This window comes from Spermophilus citellus (genome assembly GCF_964194105.1).
Source record: "Spermophilus citellus genome assembly, chromosome: 12".
In the NCBI taxonomy this organism is placed as follows: Eukaryota; Metazoa; Chordata; class Mammalia; order Rodentia; family Sciuridae; genus Spermophilus; species Spermophilus citellus.
Window position 1 is genome coordinate 10,413,115 of NC_138198.1, and position 17,630 is coordinate 10,430,744.

The window sequence follows — 17,630 nt, forward strand, 5'->3', positions numbered from 1 at the left end:
TGCCAATAGAATGTAAACTTCTTATAGAAAGAAGTTTTTAATCTATTCATTTATGTATGTCTAGCTCTAGGAAGAGATAGTCAATAAATATCTGTGAAATGAACTCTCAATATCTGTCTCTAAAGGAAAACCATGAAGATGAAGGTCAATACAAGATAGAATTAAATTGCCCAGAAATCCTAAGATTAAAAGTGCAATATAATTCAAATTTCTACATCTTAAAATATTTCAAAAGGCCCCCATAATGCAGGCCTTGGAATAATAAAATATCTTTTGGCCAAAAGCACCATGAATCTAACCAGGTCAGAATAATTTAAATTCTGGTTGGTGACAAATAAGTAATCTTAATTCCAAACTTAATTTAATAATCAAATACCAGTGATATGTCAAGTTGTTAAAGATACTTTACCACAAATGAAATGAATTTAATAACAGGATGGCCCTGTCATTAAAAAAAGAACTTCTGAAGAAGAAACACGATGCACGGTGGACAACCAGAGAACAAAAGAACTTTCCACTTAATAACTTCTCTTCCTATTTTGTTTTACATAATACTTGTTTAACAAAGGAATAGATGGTGATTCTGACAGGATAAATAATCAAATGCTATTTTTACAGGCAATGATTTTAAATTATAAATATGAATATAGGCATACTGGGTAGTACTCTGAGATGAAGGGACTATCTAGGGGTAGAGTGGAAAGATGGAGGACAAATAAGAGAAATGGGAATGAAGAAGTCCATGAAAGAAATGGCATATTCAAAAACAAGGGAAAAAAGAAAAAGAAAAAGAAAAGGCGGGGGGGGGGGGGGAGAAAATAACTTTAAATGGGCCATTCAATTCAAAATCAGATAGTTACTGTAAAACAAAAACTCAGCAATAAACATCAAACACTGTTTAATAGTTGCAATATTTGCAGGATAAAATTAATATATAACTTCTTTTTTTATCCACAGTGGATCCTTTTTTTTGGGGCGGGGGGGTGTCTTAGGGATTGAACTCAGTGCTCTACTAGTGAGCTACATCCCCAATCCTTTTTGAGACAGGGTCTATGTTCCCCAGGTTGGCCTTGAACTCAATAATCTTCTTGCCTCAGACTTCTGTGTCTCTGGGATTACAGGTGTGTACAATGGTCCCAGGTCCACCAGTGATCCTTTTAAACTACCACTGAACTTGCTGAATGTATAGTGACTTATATTATTTATTCATTATGTAAACAATCTCTTCCACCTTCCATCAAGCTAGTCAAAGTACCTCAAGGACAAGAACCAATTTTTCCTTAAACTTTATGGTACTGACTAAATGAATACATTAAGGTTTTACTATAAATTCCTGAAATTCTCTGAGTTTCAACTTCCTCATCGATGTAGTAAGGAGATTAAAAAAGAAGACTCAGAAAGACTTTATGATACCCATATTAACATTAATTAAAAATAGACTAATATCCTTAGTACTCCAGCATATTAAAAAACTTAGTTTTTAAGTAGATATCTCATTTGAAGAATAAGAAACATCTGTATGCAGAGGATGAACATAACTGGGAGAGTTTGAAATATTGGTGTGGAATTTTTATTGGGAACAGAAAACAAAAATCTCCATGAGACAAGAGAGTACATCTCAAGGAGTATGTGGTAACTTCTAATCAAAACATATTTTATACTTCTGTTTATTCAGGATTTTATTTTATTTTATTAGTTCTTGTCTCTTCAGCAGCTGCTTTCAAAATAACAAACATCTCTCTGCCTGTCTGAAATGGCCTTTGGAATCACACTATCTCAAACATATATTTGTATGTGTGTGTGTGTGTGTGTGTATGTGCATTATTTACAACTATGCATGAGAAAATCTTTGTCTAGAGGTATACCAGTTTATTTCCTACTTCTCTAAAAGTAGAAATTCTAAACATCAGTATTTTTGATAAGGAAAACCAAAAGTTTCTCTGAAAATGCACCAATTGTATTTCAAGTTTCCTGTGGGATAAAACTGTAGTTAAAATATTATTGAAAGGGTCAAAGAATAATTTCATACCTCCAGGATGTCCCTCGTAAGACAAGATCCTTGGGGTCTTAGTCTGAAGAGATTATAGGTCCCAAAAAGTTCTCCTCGATGCTCTTTTGATCCTTGAACTGCTTCAAAATATCGCTTGGCATTTTCACTTCCAACTACCACACAGTGAAGTTGCTAGAACAACAAGAACAATAACAACAAAAAATTCAAGATGTTTTTGAAGTATTTGCTCCAACAATATGTCAGAACTTCCTGGCATTCCATATATATATATATACACACACACAGCATTAGCTAGAGCAGGTGGAATCTTGGAATCTCCTTAGGGAGGGAATTTTTTTTTTTTTTAATTTCCCTGGCAGATGTTGCCATTTTGGTGAGAGAATAATAATTGGCCAGTCTTATTGAAGCAGAGATCTTACATTTCCTGTTTTATCTGTTTTCTAAGAAGTGAATCAAAATCACATATTTATGTAATATATCCACCTGACATGAATGTTTAATAAAAACATACACTTCAATATATTTTTACTTTTTAAATTCATTTCAAACAGAGACTATTAAAACTGAGAGAAGTAATCACTGTGTCACTAAAATTAAATTATAATCCAAAGTAATACAATAACCATTTGTGTCCAACTGATTGTATCACAATTACATTGTCAACTAACAGCCAAACCTCTATTGCTGTTGTAGAAAACAATGTCGAATACAGAAAGAACACTGACATAGGGTCCTTAAGGACATTTACCATTTTAGGATCAACATTCATGTGCACTATATGCTGGATATTTTACTAAATGTTATGTAAATATGTAAACTTAAAATACAACCTGATTAATCCCATGTATACCTTAAAAGTATCTTGGAAGAAACAAATTAAAAAATCTACAGAATGGAAAATAACTTCAGTTTAGGGATGGAGGAATTAGTAAGAAGTGATGCTTAACTTTCATTATTGTCGGAGCTGATCTGCACTGTCATGTTATTCTAGACAACTAAAATTCTTGTTAGTAAGACCCACCATTTATTGAACACTTCCTACGTCTACAGCATTTTATTTTACATTCTCTCATATATAACCTCTGTAACTTCATAAGATATTATCTCCATTTTAGAAGTAACAAATGTAGAATTTCTCTATTTTATAAATAAAGCAACTTAAGTTTAGAGAAATTGATTTGCCTAGGGGTGTCAGCAAGGTGTCATTGCTAGAATTTGTACATGGGTTTAGCTGAATTGAAAATTGATACTCTCAACAATTTCTCACATAGAGGATTGCTTTTTTAAACAAAGCCTTATGATTTTAGTTTAAAAAGTTATAAATCAACATATCAACTTGATCAGTTCAGTATCAATGGCCCAGAAATGGGGGCTACAATCCTCGGAATACAGACTCACAAAAGCAATTGATAAGACTAATGACCAGCTGTCTCTTTTACCCTTGCTGCTGACTCTACCTTTAACCCTGACATTGTTGGACTATAGATCTACAAACTACAATTACTAAGAGAAGCTGCAAGCCCTGAGTCTTTGTAATTTTCCTAGCAAAGGTTTAGTCACAAAATTTATTAAAAGTACATTATTTTACATTTAAACTTTAAGTTTTCCAAAGTGGCTTCAGTACAAGAAAAATCAGGTTTTTCCTTCAGTAGGCTAACCATAAAAATATCATTGTATAATTCAAGAGGGTAAGGGGAAAAAAAACCACAACTAGAAAATGTAGCTTACATTCTAGCATAAGAAAAATTCACATAAGGTCATAAAATGCTTGGATTTCATCATGACCACAGATAAGATATGCAAGAAAAAAGTTAAAAGGATGTGCTCATGTTAAGAAGTTCAAGGGCCCTTCTTTCATTTTCAAAGCCAGCAGCCTTGCTGTCTCATCTGTGTCACCTGGTCCCCTGCTTCTGCCTTCACATCTTCCTCTCTGCTATCTCTGACCCTACTGTCTTCTCATGATTACACTGGGACCACCCCCAAATCCACAGGGATCAGGAGATTAGGAAATAGACATCTTTGGGGGACCATAATCAGCCTATCACAGTAAATGTATGCAAAAAGAATGACAGGGACATGTCAAATGACACAGAAGCTTCTTTCAACGAATTCCCATTGGCTAGACACAAGATGATTTGAAGATCAAAGTAAATAGCAAAATTCAATGGGTTGAAAATTGTTACTAAAATAGAAATCCATGAATCTACACAGATTAAATAAATACATAGAAGGGGAAACTTTTTTTTAATGGTAGAATGCCAAAGAACAAAACTGAAAGAATAATGGAAATAGAGAAACCACACCTGGCTTTCATCATAGGGGCAGCTGACTCGGGCAGAAAGGCTGATGAACACATAGATGGGATATTGGTGTGATTCTGGAGACCTCCCCGTGAACTACTTATCAATTAAAATGGTAACAGTGATCACTGTGCAGTGGAGAAACCCGCAGGTCACCATGCTATGCCTTCTGACTGATGTGATAAGAAGGCACGGCATCCTGTCTGTGGCATTCCTGCCAAGATTCCTGGCTTGAGTCTGGACAAGAAGAAGCTAATGGATCCAGCTAGGTCAAGGGACATCCCACACAAGGAAAGGCTTCCTGTCTGAAACTGTCATCATGAAAGGCAAGAAAACACCTAAGTAAAAATGTAACCATGATCCTGGATTGCATCATAAACCAGAAAGGAAAAAGGGGACATCTGGGGAGAGCTGGGAAAACTAAACAGGTCCTAAGGGTTACAAAGTAATGATGCATCAATGTCAGTGATCTGGGTAACTGAAATGAAGAGGGGTAAGTTGTACAAAAATATGGAAAACTGTTCTTAATGCATAAAGCCATTTTTATATGTTCCTCTAATAGGAGAGTGACTTGCTTTTGAGGAAATATACACTGGAGATAAAGTCTGTGACTTTCTCTCATGTAGGTCAGAAAAAGATAAAAGATAAGATTTAAGAGAAAGAAAAAGCAAATATGTAAAATATTACCAACTGGGGGATTACAGTGAAGTTTGGGGGTTCTTTGTGCTGTTTCTGCAAATACATTTTTAACAACGAGATGAATTTCTGAATGGCAAATTTTAGAAAGCATATAATGCTTCAAACCTGAAGAAGTACAGTTGCTATATAAGTGATGTTTTCATTTTTAAAAAAGTATAAAATATCTGAATGCATTATCACAACCGATGCAAAACAACAACAACAACAAAGACATCAAAGTCAAAGTCCTTCTTGAACAACACAGATCCCCTTACTAGAATCCTAATGCCAGGTGTAACTCTCTAGATCTCTTTCAATGTAGTTACAGCTATTTCTATAACCATATTAAAATAGTATAATGCATAGATACTATTGATACCTGCATATATTGTCCTGCAAGTTGCTTTTTTGACCTACTTAACAATGTCTCAGAGACGCTGTCACACCATTGCATATGACCCGACACCTTCAGTCTTTTTTTTCTTTTTTTCCTTCTTCTTCTTCTGTTGCAGAGTAGTCTGTGATTTGGGTCTACTCGAATTTTTTTAAATATTTTATTTTTTAGTTGTAGTTGAACACAACACCTTTATTTCACTTGTTTATTTTTATGTGGTGCTGAGGATCGAACCCAGGGTCTCGCACATGCGAGGTGAGTACTCTACTGCTGGGCGACAACCTAGCCCCTGGGTCTACTAGAATTTTTGTTATCATTCCTTTATTGTTGGACACTCAAGCTGTTTCCTTTTTTATTCTTAAACAAACACTAACAGTGCTGAATATGAATCCTTGTCAACCCCTTCTGAGCATTTTTGTCAGGTTAGCCTCTAAAATAAGTGTAACAAGTTGTATTCTCAGCAACAGTATGTGAGTATTCCAACAGCATCAGCACTCTGTCCAGCAACCCTCAAAACAAAACCATAATTTAAAAATGTAGAATGTTCAGGACATGATAATATTTTATTTTGCTTCTTTAGGTGTGTGGTTAGTGTTCCACATGAGCATTATAACCACTTGTATTTTTTCTTCAGAGAAATGCCTACTTATAGTCATTTTATGGGTTTTGGAAAATTTTTTTTTATTGGTTGTTCACAACATTACAAAGCTCTTTACATATCATATTTCATACATTAGATTGAAGTGGGTTATGAACCCCCAATTTTACCCCAAATGCAGAATGCAGAATCACGTCGGTTACACATCCACAATTTTACATAATGCCCTATTAGTAATTGTTGTATTCTGCTACCTTTCCTATCCCCTACTATCCCCCCTCCCCTCCCCTCCCATCTTCTCTCTCTACCCCATCTACTGTAATTCATTTCTCTCCTTGTTTATTTTCCCATTCCCCTCACAACCTCTTATATGTAATTTTGTATAGCAATGAGGGTCTCCCTTCATTTCCATGCAATTTCCCTTTTCTCTCCCTTTCCCTCCCATCTCATGCCTCTGTTTAATGTTAATCTTTTCTTCCTGCTCTTCCTCCCTGCTCTGTTCATAGTTGCTCTCATTATATCAAAGACGACATTTGGTATTTGTTTTTTAGGGATTGGCTAGCTTCACTAAGCATAATCTGCTCTAGTGCCATCCATTTCCCTGCAAATTCTATGATTTTGTCATTTTTATTGCTGCATAGTACTCCATTGTGTATAGATGCCACATTTTTTTATCCATTCATCTATTGAAGGGCTTCTGTACTTCTTGATTGATTGTATATCCTCCTCTGAGAAGTGTCTGTTCAGGTCCTTGGCCCATTTGTTGATTGGGTTATTTGTTATCTTATTGTCTAATTTTTTGAGTTCTTTGTATACTCTGGATATTAGGGCTCTATCTGAAGTGTGAGGAGTAAAAATTTGTTCCCAGGATGTAGGCTCCCTATTTACTTCTCTTATTGTTTCTCTTGCTGAGAAAAAACTTTTTAGTTTAAGTAAGTCCCATTTGTTGATTCTTGTTATTAACTCTTGTGCTATGGGTGTCCTATTAAGGAATGTGGAGCCCGACCCCACAATCTGTAGATCGGAGCCAACTTTTTCTTCTATCAGACGCAGAGTCTCTGATTTGATATCAAGCTCCTTGATCCATTTTGAGTTAACTTTTGTGCATGGCGAGAGAAAGGGATTCAGTTTCATTTTGTTGCATATGGATTTCCAGTTTTCCCAACACCATTTGTTAAAGATGCTATCCTTCCTCCATTGCATGCTTTTAGCCCCTTTATCAAATATAAGATAGTTGTAACTTTGTGGATTAGTCTCTGTGTCCTCTATTCTATACCATTGGTCCACCCGCCTGTTTTGGTACCAGTACCATGCTGTTTTTGTCACTATTGCTCTGCAATATAGTTTGAAATCTGGTATCGCTATACCGCCAGATTCACACTTCCTGCTCAGAATTGCTTTTGCTATTCTGGGTCTTTTATTTTTCCATATGAATTTCATGATTGCTTTATCTATTTCTACAAGAAATGCCGTTGGGATTTTGATTGGCATTGCATTAAACCTATAGAGAACTTTTGGTAATATCGCCATTTTGATGATGTTAGTTCTGCCTATCCATGAACAGGGAATATTTTTCCATCTTCTAAGATCTTCTTCTACTTCTCTCTTTAGGGTTCTGTAGTTTTCATTGTATAAATCTTTCACCTCTTTTGTTAGGTTGATTCCCAAGTATTTTATTTTTTTTGAGGATATTGTGAATGGAGTGTTTTTCCTCATTTCCGTTTCAGAAGTTTTGTCGCTGATATACAGAAATGCCTTTGATTTATGCGTGTTGATTTTATATCCTGCCACTTTGCTGAATTCATTTATTAGTTCTAGTAGTTTCTTTGTAGATCCTTTTGGGTCTTCTAGGTATAGAATCATGTCATCTGCAAATAGTGATAATTTAAGTTCTTCTTTTCCTATTTTTATGCCTTTAATTTCTTTCGTCTAATTGCTCTGGCCAGTGTTTCGAGAACTATATTGAATAGAAGTGGTGATAGAGGGCATCCCTGTCTTGTTCCAGATTTTAGAGGGAATGCCTTTAACTTTTGTCCATTCAGAATGATGCTAGCCTGAGGCTTAGCATAGATAGCTTTTACAATGTCAAGGTAAGTTCCTGTTATCCCTAGTTTTTCTAATGTTTTGAACATAAAGGGATGCTGTACTTTGTCAAATGCTTTTCTGCGTCTATCGAGATGATCATATGGTTCTTATCTTTAAGTCTATTGATGTGGTGAATAACATTTATTGATTTCCGTATATTGAACCATCCTTGCATCCCAGGGATGAATCCTACTTGATCATGGTGCACAATTTTTTTGATGTGTTTTTGTATTCGATTCGCCAGAATTTTATTGAGGATTTTTGCATCTAGATTCATTAGAGATATTGGTCTGTAGTTTTCTTTCTTTGAGGTGTCTTTGTCTGGTTTCGGAATCAGGGTGATGTTGGCCTCATAGAATGAATTTGGAAGAGCCCCCTCTTTTTCTATTTCCTGAAATAACTTGAAAAGTATTGGTATTAATTCTTCTTTAAAGGTTTTGTAAAACTCCGCTGTATACCCATCCGGTCCTGGGCTTTTCTTGGTTGGTAGTCTTTTGATGGCTTCTTCAATTTCACCCATTGATATTGGTCTGTTCAAATTGTGTGTATCCTCCTGACTCAGTCTGGGCAAATCATATGACTTAAGAAATGTATCGATGTCTTCACTATCTTCTATTTTATTGGAATATAGGTTTTCAAAATAATTTCTAATTGTCTTCTGTATTTCTGTAGCATCTGTTGTGATATCGCCTTTTTCATCCCGTATGTTAGTAATTTGAGTTCTCTCTCTTCTTCTCTTCGTTAGCATGGCTAAAGGTCTGTCGATCTTATTTATTTTTTCGAAGAACCAACTTTAAGTTTTGTTAACTTTTTCAATCGTTTCTTTTGTTTCAATTTCATTGATTTCCGCTCTGATTTTAATTATTTCTTGCCTTCTGCTACATTTGCTGTTGTTTTGCTCTTCCTTTTCTAGGGCTTTGAGATGAAGTGTGAGCTCATTTATTTGTTGGTTTTTTCTTTTTTGAGGAATGACCATCAGGCGATGAATTTCCCTCTTAAAACTGCTTTCATTGTGTCCCATAGATTCCGATATGTTGTGTCTGTATTTTCATTTATCTCTAAGAATTTTTTTGATTTCCTCCTTTATGTCTTCTGTAACCCATTGATCATTCAGTAACGTATTGTTCATTGTCCATGTGATGTAGGATTTTTCCTTCCTTCTTTTATCATTGATTTCCAGTTTCATTCCATTATGATCAGATAAAATGCAAGGTATTATCTCCACCCCTTTATATTTACTGAGGGTTGCCCTATGGCATAATATATGGTCTATTTTTGAGAAGGATCCATGTGCTGCTGAGAAAAAAGTATATCCATTTGATGATGGTTGACATATTCTATATATGTCAGTTAAGTCTAGGTTATTGATTGTGATATTGAGTTCTATAGTTTCTTTATTCAACTTTTGTTTGGAGGATCTGTCCAATGGTGAGAGAGGTGTGTTGAAGTCACCCATAATTATTGTGTTGTGGTCTATTTGATTTTTGAACTTGAGGAGAATTTGTTTTATGAATGTCGCAGCACCATTATTTGGTGCATAAATATTGATAATTGTTATGTCTTGTTGGTGAATGGTTCCTTTTAACAGTATATAATGTCCTTCTTTATCCCTTTTGATTAACTTAGTCTTGAAGTCGATTTTATTCGATATGAGGATGGCCACCCCTGCTTGCTTACGAGGACCGTGTGCATGGTATATTTTTTCCCATCCTTTCACCTTCAGCCTGTGTATGTCTTTTCCAATCAGATGTGTCTCCTGGAGGCAGCATATTGTTGGATTTGTTTTTTTTAATCCATGATACCAGCCTATGTTGCTTTATTGGAGAGTTTAAGCCATTAACATTCAGAGTTACTATTGATATATGGTTTGTACTTCCATCCGTGTTTGATTATTTATCCTTTTTAAAAAAAATTTAGTTTGTTTCTCCATGATTATCTTTCCCCTCGCCCTCTGTCTTTACCGAGGCACTTCCTACTGATGGTTTTGGTTATTGTTTTTCATTTCTTCCTTGTGTAGTGTTTTGCTCAAAATGCTTTGCAATGCTGGTTTTCTGGCTGCAAATTCTTTTAACTTTTGTTTATCATGAAAGATTTTTATTTCGTTGTCATACCTGAAGCTTAATTTTGCTGGACACACAATTCTTGTTTGGCATCCATTGTCTTTCAGTGTTTGAAATACATTGTTCCATGACCTTCTTGCTTTCAATGTCTGTGATGAAAAATCCGTTGTTAACCTTATTGGTTTACCCCTGAATGTAATCTGCCTCCTTTCTCTTGTAGCTTTTAATATTTTCTCTTTATTCTGTATATTGGATATCTTCATAACAATGTGTCTTGGCGTTGGTCTACTGTGATTTTGTGTGCTCGGTGTCCTGTATGCATCTTCAATTTGTATATCTGTTTCCTTTTTTATTTCTGGAAAGTTTTCTGTAATTATTTCATTCAGCAGGTTACTCATTCCCTTGGTTTGAATCTCTGTACCTTCTTCTATCCCGATGACTCATAAGTTTGGTTTTTTTATGTTATCCCATAACTCTTGGATGTTTTTCTCGTGATTTTTTACCAGCCTTTCTGAGTTGGCTAGACTCTTTTCAAGATGATATATTTTGTCTTCATTATCTGACGTTCTGGCTTCTACTTGCTCCACTCTGTTAGTGGTACTCTCAATTGAGTTTTTAATTTGGTTTATCGTTTCCTTCATTTCTAGAATTATTGTTTGATTATTTTTTATAATCTCTATCTCCTGATAAAGATGCTTAACTTCTTCTTTTATCTGTTTATGTAATTCATTCTCAATGTGTTCTTTCGCTGCTTGAATTTGCTGTCTTGTATCCTCTTTAAGGTTCCATTCCATCCGTCTAAGGTGTTCCTTGAGTTCTTTATATGACCATTTTTCTGATGACTCTAGGTCCTCCTGAATATTTAGGCTGTCCTGCATTGTTTGTACTCCTTTTCTTCCTTGCTTTTTGAAGCTGCTCGTGTTACTTCTTGTTCTATTTGACTGATGAGTTACTGTTTACTCCTATAAATTTATTAGATGCTTAGGAGGAAAGGTATTAGAAGGGAAGGGAAGAAGTCACTAAAGATAATGAGAGTAAGCAGGTAGAATTCAAGGAAGAGGGGATAAGATAATTGAAAAGAAATGAAAAGACAAAAGAAAAATATTCTTTTAGTTGTAGATGGACGTAATACCTTTATTTATTTATTTTTATGTGGTGCTGAGGATTGAACCCAGTGCCTCACACACGAGATGAGTGTTCTATTACTGAGCCACAATCCCAGCCTCTTGAAATTTTAATATTTTGTAGATGCTGTTCGAACTTTACATATGACAAAATTCCATCCTCGTCTCTCTTCTCATTTGGTTTTCAGTTCCTGTGCCGTACAGAAATTTCATACAAACATGTAGTCAACCTTACAAGATTTGCCTTAGAGACTGTGTTAGTTTCTTAGTGCACTGGCTGTCATAAAGTGCTATAAACTGAGGGCTTAGAACAACAGAAATTTATTGTCTCTCAGTTCTGGAGGCTTGAAGTTGGAAATCAAGATGTCTGGGCCTCTTGGAAGGTTCTGGGTGTTGGTCCTTCTTTGCAGCCACACGGCTCCTGTTTCTGCCTCCCTTGTCTGTGAGATTAGTATTCAATTCCTCACTTGGAGGCTTTGTGAAAGATGCTGTGTTTGTGTTCCTGGGAGGCGGTGGTCTGTAATTTTCTGTTCCTGCAATGCCTTTGTCTAGTTTTGATGTCAGAAGTCTTCTTTCTAAAATAAGTCTGAAACATTCCCTCCTCTGTTTTCACAAAGAATATTAGATGTTTCAAAGAATCCAGCCCTCTAGTCATCTGGACTAGGATCTTTCTTTGTGGGAAAGTTCCAAATTAAAAATTCAATTTCTTTGCACAATATAAAGCTATAATTTTCCCTCACTTGAATTATTGCCTCTAAGTAGCCAGAACCACTAATAAGAATTTAGTTCTCTATTTAATTCTAGTATTATAAGTGATGATTTTTTTTTTCCTCCATATAAGTATGCCTCTGGAAATTTTAAGAATTTTTCAATTTCTCTTTGAGTGTTTCATGCTTACAGAGAGACGGTGTAAATGCAAATCCATGTCCATTCATTCTATTTAGAACTTGCTGGGCCCACAGAATCCAGATTCTTGTTTTCCACTTTTTCATGTTTCTTACCTTTTTTAAAAATTTTATTTTTAGATGTAGGTAGACAAACACAATATCTTTATTTTTATGTGGTGCTGAGGAGAGAACCCAGTGCCTCAGACATGCAAGGCAAGAGCTCTACCACGGAGTCCCAGCCCCAGTCCCAGTCCCAGTCCCAGCCCCAGTCCCTTTTTAGGGTTTCCTGTCTTTCCCTCTCTTCTCCTCTTAACTCTAAGACTGATGTTCAACTTCTGGATCTAGTCGTTGCATCTACTCACTTTTGTTACCTATGCTCTATCTTTGTCTCTTTGCTGTATAGTCTAGAACTACTATTTAGCTTTTACTTTTTAGATGGATGATCTGCCTGCTGCTCTGCCTTCTAGGTCTGGAGTTTTTCATTTTCTGAATCTCTCTAGCGGATTCTTTTTCTGGTATTCTATTTTTGTTTCTGGGACCCTATAACCTTACTTACCCTTTGGAGATATTATTTATATTTCTCTAAAGTCTCTTATTCTTTCTTCTTTTAATTCTGTTTTCTCTGTTTATTTCCCCTCCCTTCCCCCTCTCCTCTTCTTTTTCTTCTTTCTACCTGTATTAGTTTCTTATGGCTCCTGCTACAAATGATCATACACTCAATGTCCTTAAACAATAGAAACTTATTCTTTCACGATTCTGAGGCCAGAGGTCTGAAGTCAAGACCCCTGAGCGGAAGCGAGAGTGCTGACAGAGCTGTGCTCCAGCGGGGCTCCAGGCACATATCGTGCCTCTTCCAGCCTCTGCAGGCTGCCACATTCCTCAGGTGGAGGATGCATCTCTCCAGTGCCTGCCTCTGGTTACACTGCCTTCTGGTTACCTCCTGCCTGTGTCCAGTTTTACTCTTCTTCTTTCTTATAAGGACAGTTTTGCATAATCCAGGATAATCTCCCCATCTCAAAATCCTTAAATTGATCACTTATGCAAAGATCCTTTTCTTCCTATAAAGGGCCCAGGATCAGGATTTTTGCGTGTGTGTGTGCACGCGCACTTTCGTTCGTGCATGCGTGCATGCATGCATGCATGCATGCCAGGAATTGAACTGAAGAGGTGCTTAACCACTGAACCATATCCCTAAGCCTTTTAATGTTTTGTTGTTGTTGTTGTTGTTTGTTTGTTTTTAAATTTTGAGACAGGTTCTTGCTAAGTTGCTTAGGGCCTCAATAAATTGCTGAAGCTGGCTTTGAACTTGTGACCCTCCTATCTCAGCCTCCAGGCTCCTAAACTGCTGGGATTATAGGTGTGCGCCACCATACCTACCTAGGACCTGGTATTTTTGAGGGCTATTATTCAGTTCACTACAGTGCCTTTCTCATGGTGCTTATTTTCCTAAATTGTTCAGTAATTATTTTTGGTTGGCTGCTCATCTGCCTTTAATACCTTACTGCTTATCTCAGCCCTTTGCCATAGTTACTTGAGCATGGCAGGACAGCACATATTTGCTTCTTCTTTCAGCCTGCTCTCTACTGCCTTCTGTCTTTAAGCATTCCTTACAATTTATGGGCCCCTGGGAAAACTCTTTTTGCTTTCCAACATACTTATATTCATTTACTTATTTTGGGATTTTTTTCCCTAAAAGATTTGAAGAACATTTGAGAGGCTACAGTGTGCTCCGTGTACACCCTTCATTCAAACTCCAAACCACCTTTAAAACCTATTTACATTTACGAGATAGTCATCTTTGTATCATACAAGTTCTGAAAAATTACCTTGTCTCTTGAAAACTTTTTATTAGATATCATTACATGGCATATATTATGTAATAGGCCATTAAATGAGTCCAGATGAATAAGTAAAAAGGAAATATATAAAATAATGGGTTGAGAAAGATTACCAGATTGACAAGACACTCTCACTGTGACAATATTCTACAGAATAGCTCCTAATTTGAAAAATACCTTACTTTTTCATAATTGTTTAGAAAAAAATAATTTTCAGTAGTTGTGCTATACTGAAGAACAAAAAGATAAACTACTTCTTATAGAGCTAAATGGCTTAAGAAAAAACAAAAACTGCCGTGTACAATTCCATTTATAGAATGAAGAAAACAGCATAAATATAAGATTGGACCATTTTTAGGCTAACTACCACCACATGTGGCAAATGTTTGCTCTTAAATAGATGCCAACTGAACATATAGGGAGCAATTCAAGTTTAATATTTACAATTAAACTTGAACCTCATTCTGGATCTTCTCAAGGGAACAGTTATAAATGAAATAAATATTGTTTAATTAGAGGTAGAAATGGAGCAGTAAGTGATATCCTGAGCACAATGAAGAGTTAATGCAATTTTAGATAAACACTAAAAGCAATATAGTACAGTAGCTAGTGTGCTTGAGTTCTAGTACTATAATTTCAGTTTCATTCACTATGGTGTGTCTAAAGCAGTGCTCCCCAATCTTCATGTCACGGCACATACAGAAAAGGGCAATGTGAGCATCTACCTGGCACACACAGAGGAGGTTACTCGAGGCTAGAAGCTTACTTAGGTGCCCTTGCTACCCAGACAATGATGGGATCAACATCTCAGTGTGCTTGTGATCCATCTGTGGTATGCTCTACGTCTTGGCCCAGTTTGGGGAGCTGTGACCTCGATACTCAAATTGTGTTCTGTAGACTAGTAGTATGGGCACGCCTGGGAACTAGTTAAAAATGCATAATCTTGAGCTCTAACCCAGACTTACTAAATCAGAATCTGTATTTTAACAAGATCCCTAGCTGATTCATAAGGACATTAAAGTTTAAGAAGTACTGCTCTAAGAAACTTTCAGTACTAAAATTTAATGAACCCATGAATGAATCTGTTTCACAGAAGTGTAACCAAGAGCATGTTTCATAATCTTATTAAATTCCATATTTTAGAGTAAAATTTAAGGTTATTATAGTAATTTGCTCATAATTTTTGAAAACAGAAAAATGTTTGCTTCTTAATTAGAAGCGGGGAAATATATTTACCTGTTTGTATACCTGTCGTAGATACATGATCTCCTCCACAGTTCCCAAGGATATCAGCCTAAGCACTTTAACATCTCTGCACTGTCCAATCCTGTATGCTCTGTAAGATTAAAAACAAAATCAAAAAAATCACATGAAGCAACTTTGGATTCAAGAGATAGTTTTGGATATAAAAATGGAGCTTTATTAAAATTTTAATTAATTAAAAATAAATATTTTGTTTAGGTATGTTATATTATTCAGTAATAATGCAAAAACATAAATTCATACAAAAGTCTTATTATTAAGGAGAAAGTATGTTAGGAAAATATACATATCCATTTCATTTTTGTTCCCACTGTCTAGTGTCTAAGAACTTCACAAATTCAATATTTTCTTTTATGGCAATTTTTATGAATGGATTGTTCTCAAATAATTTCATTTCTATAAAACTCCTCAAAATGTAAACTAATCCAGAGTGATACAAAGCTAATTACTGGTTACTTGGGGACAAGGGGATAGGGAGGGACAGGAGGGATTAATTCCAAAATGATACAAGGGAAATTCTGAGTGTGATGGATGTGTTTGGATGTGTGATGGGTGGATCTTGATTGTGGTCGTGGTTCATAGGTGCAGATGCATCAAAACTTACCAATTATATATGTTCAATAAGTTTGTATGTATGTATGTCAAGTATGCCTTAGTAAAACTGTTCAAAAGCAAAAACCATACAAAATAAAATATACCTTGGGGAAAAGCAGTGAATGAGCTAAAAAGTAGGCAAGTGGAGATCTGGAGACCACATCCACAGAGGTATCGGTTCAGAGAAGATTCGGCCCTCTGTTGACTGGTACCCCAGGTATTCAGATATGGACCACAGTACACTAATTCAGCTCTAACCTGGCTGACCATGGTGGTTAAAACTGTGGTCTGTTCCCTGAAGTGCTTCATAGCAGGCTTTTTCAAATGTTCTGAATGAGGTCACCTGTTCCCAAATCCCTTTTATAACTGCTGAGGGAAACAGGAGCAAGTCCCTACTGCCTATGTGCTTGAAAACGTTACTTTTGGGGGAAACTAATTTTTCAACTTGTAAGGTCACTGTATCTATTGTTATATTTGATGTTCCCTCTGTCTCCTTCACACAGGGAGAAGACATGAGAGATACTAGGCAGTATCTTGGGTCCTGCAAATCTCATGTCCCCAGAAGGGAACGAAGGTTCTTGCCTACTCACAGCTGGGGGAAGCTGCCTCAACATGCACAACTATTAATTCCGGTAACCAGACTGGTCAGTGAGGGGATGAGGAAAAGACAGTCACACAAATTGAGATGAAGTTGAGTCTTGGTGGTTCACTAAACCTTGATAGGGAAATAGTGACCATGAACCAGCTCAGCATGTTGATCCTATAGGTTTTATCATTAAAAGGGTTGTTGTGAGGTAATTTCTTCAAAGCAAGCCAAACCAATGTCATTAAGTATGAACAGCTCGATTATGATTACCAGCTTATGCCCATAACTTTGTACCCCTAAGCAGCTGTCTGAACCTCAAGGTAAAGAACTTATAAGCTCCTTAAGAACAGAGCTTCATCATAGCAACTGAGCGGTCGCCATGGGTGCCTTGGAGCTGAGAGTTTCCAGAAGAGGCACTGCCTCTGTCACAGGAAAGCTCAAGACCCTGATTCAGTCATTGCTCCTGCTGCTCAGGACAAGATCTCTCCCATCCTGCAGCCTGGAGAACAGAAGGGGCTCATAATCCTTCCCACCCTCCCCACAATGTATGTGAGCTCCAAAGAAATCAGAAGTGGATCTAAGATGTCTCTTGGATATGTGCTTAGCCAGCTGTTGATTAATGAGACAGATTCTCTTGGAATGCATGTCCTTTGATCTTTTGTACAGACAAAACTTTTATGCCTGTTACTTTGTACCTATGCTTCATCAATTTCTAGGCCCACAAAACAAGAATCTGTAAGTGATGGGTCTTCTACCATGTAGAAACAAGTATTGAGAAACAATTATATAATATTTAGGTCAACATCTTCATTTCTCTTCTTGGTTCTTCCTGCCAGAGAGTCAACAGAAGGAAAGGGAAGGGAAGAGGAATTCACTGTGCTTTGAGGAAACAATGATTAAGACAATACATCTTAATGATCTAGATGAAAAAGTACAAAAATACAATAAATGTCCTAAGAACAAAAGAACAAAGGAGATTTTTCTGTGGTTTTCACATGACCATTTCCTTGACAGATGTCAGTGGAGAGAGAATGATTCACAGCGTCAGCTCTCTGGCCAAGCTGCATGGATTCCGATCCTGACCCTAACACTTACTGAAAAATGCTTTTGTCTTGCATTGTATTAACATTTTGTTTGATAGTAATATTGAATTTCCTATCATATGTTGAAGTAATTACTATTTGGAAGTCTGACACCTAATTCTCAGTGTTT

At 36.3% G+C, this 17,630-nt stretch overlaps 1 protein-coding gene across 3 annotated transcripts in view; it reads right to left on the reverse strand.

Annotated features, from left to right (window-relative positions):
• Positions 1-17,630, reverse strand: part of ERCC6L2 (ERCC excision repair 6 like 2) — a 120,591-nt gene that overhangs the window by 38,404 nt on the left and 64,557 nt on the right. For all 3 annotated transcript variants that reach the window (XM_081262900.1, XM_081262901.1, XM_081262902.1), the window contains 2 exons: positions 15,212-15,311; positions 2,030-2,182 (listed from right to left, as the gene is read on the reverse strand). In XM_081262900.1, the coding sequence (XP_081119026.1) occupies positions 2,030-2,182; positions 15,212-15,311 (253 nt within the window). The remainder of the gene's footprint in view (positions 1-2,029; positions 2,183-15,211; positions 15,312-17,630) is intronic.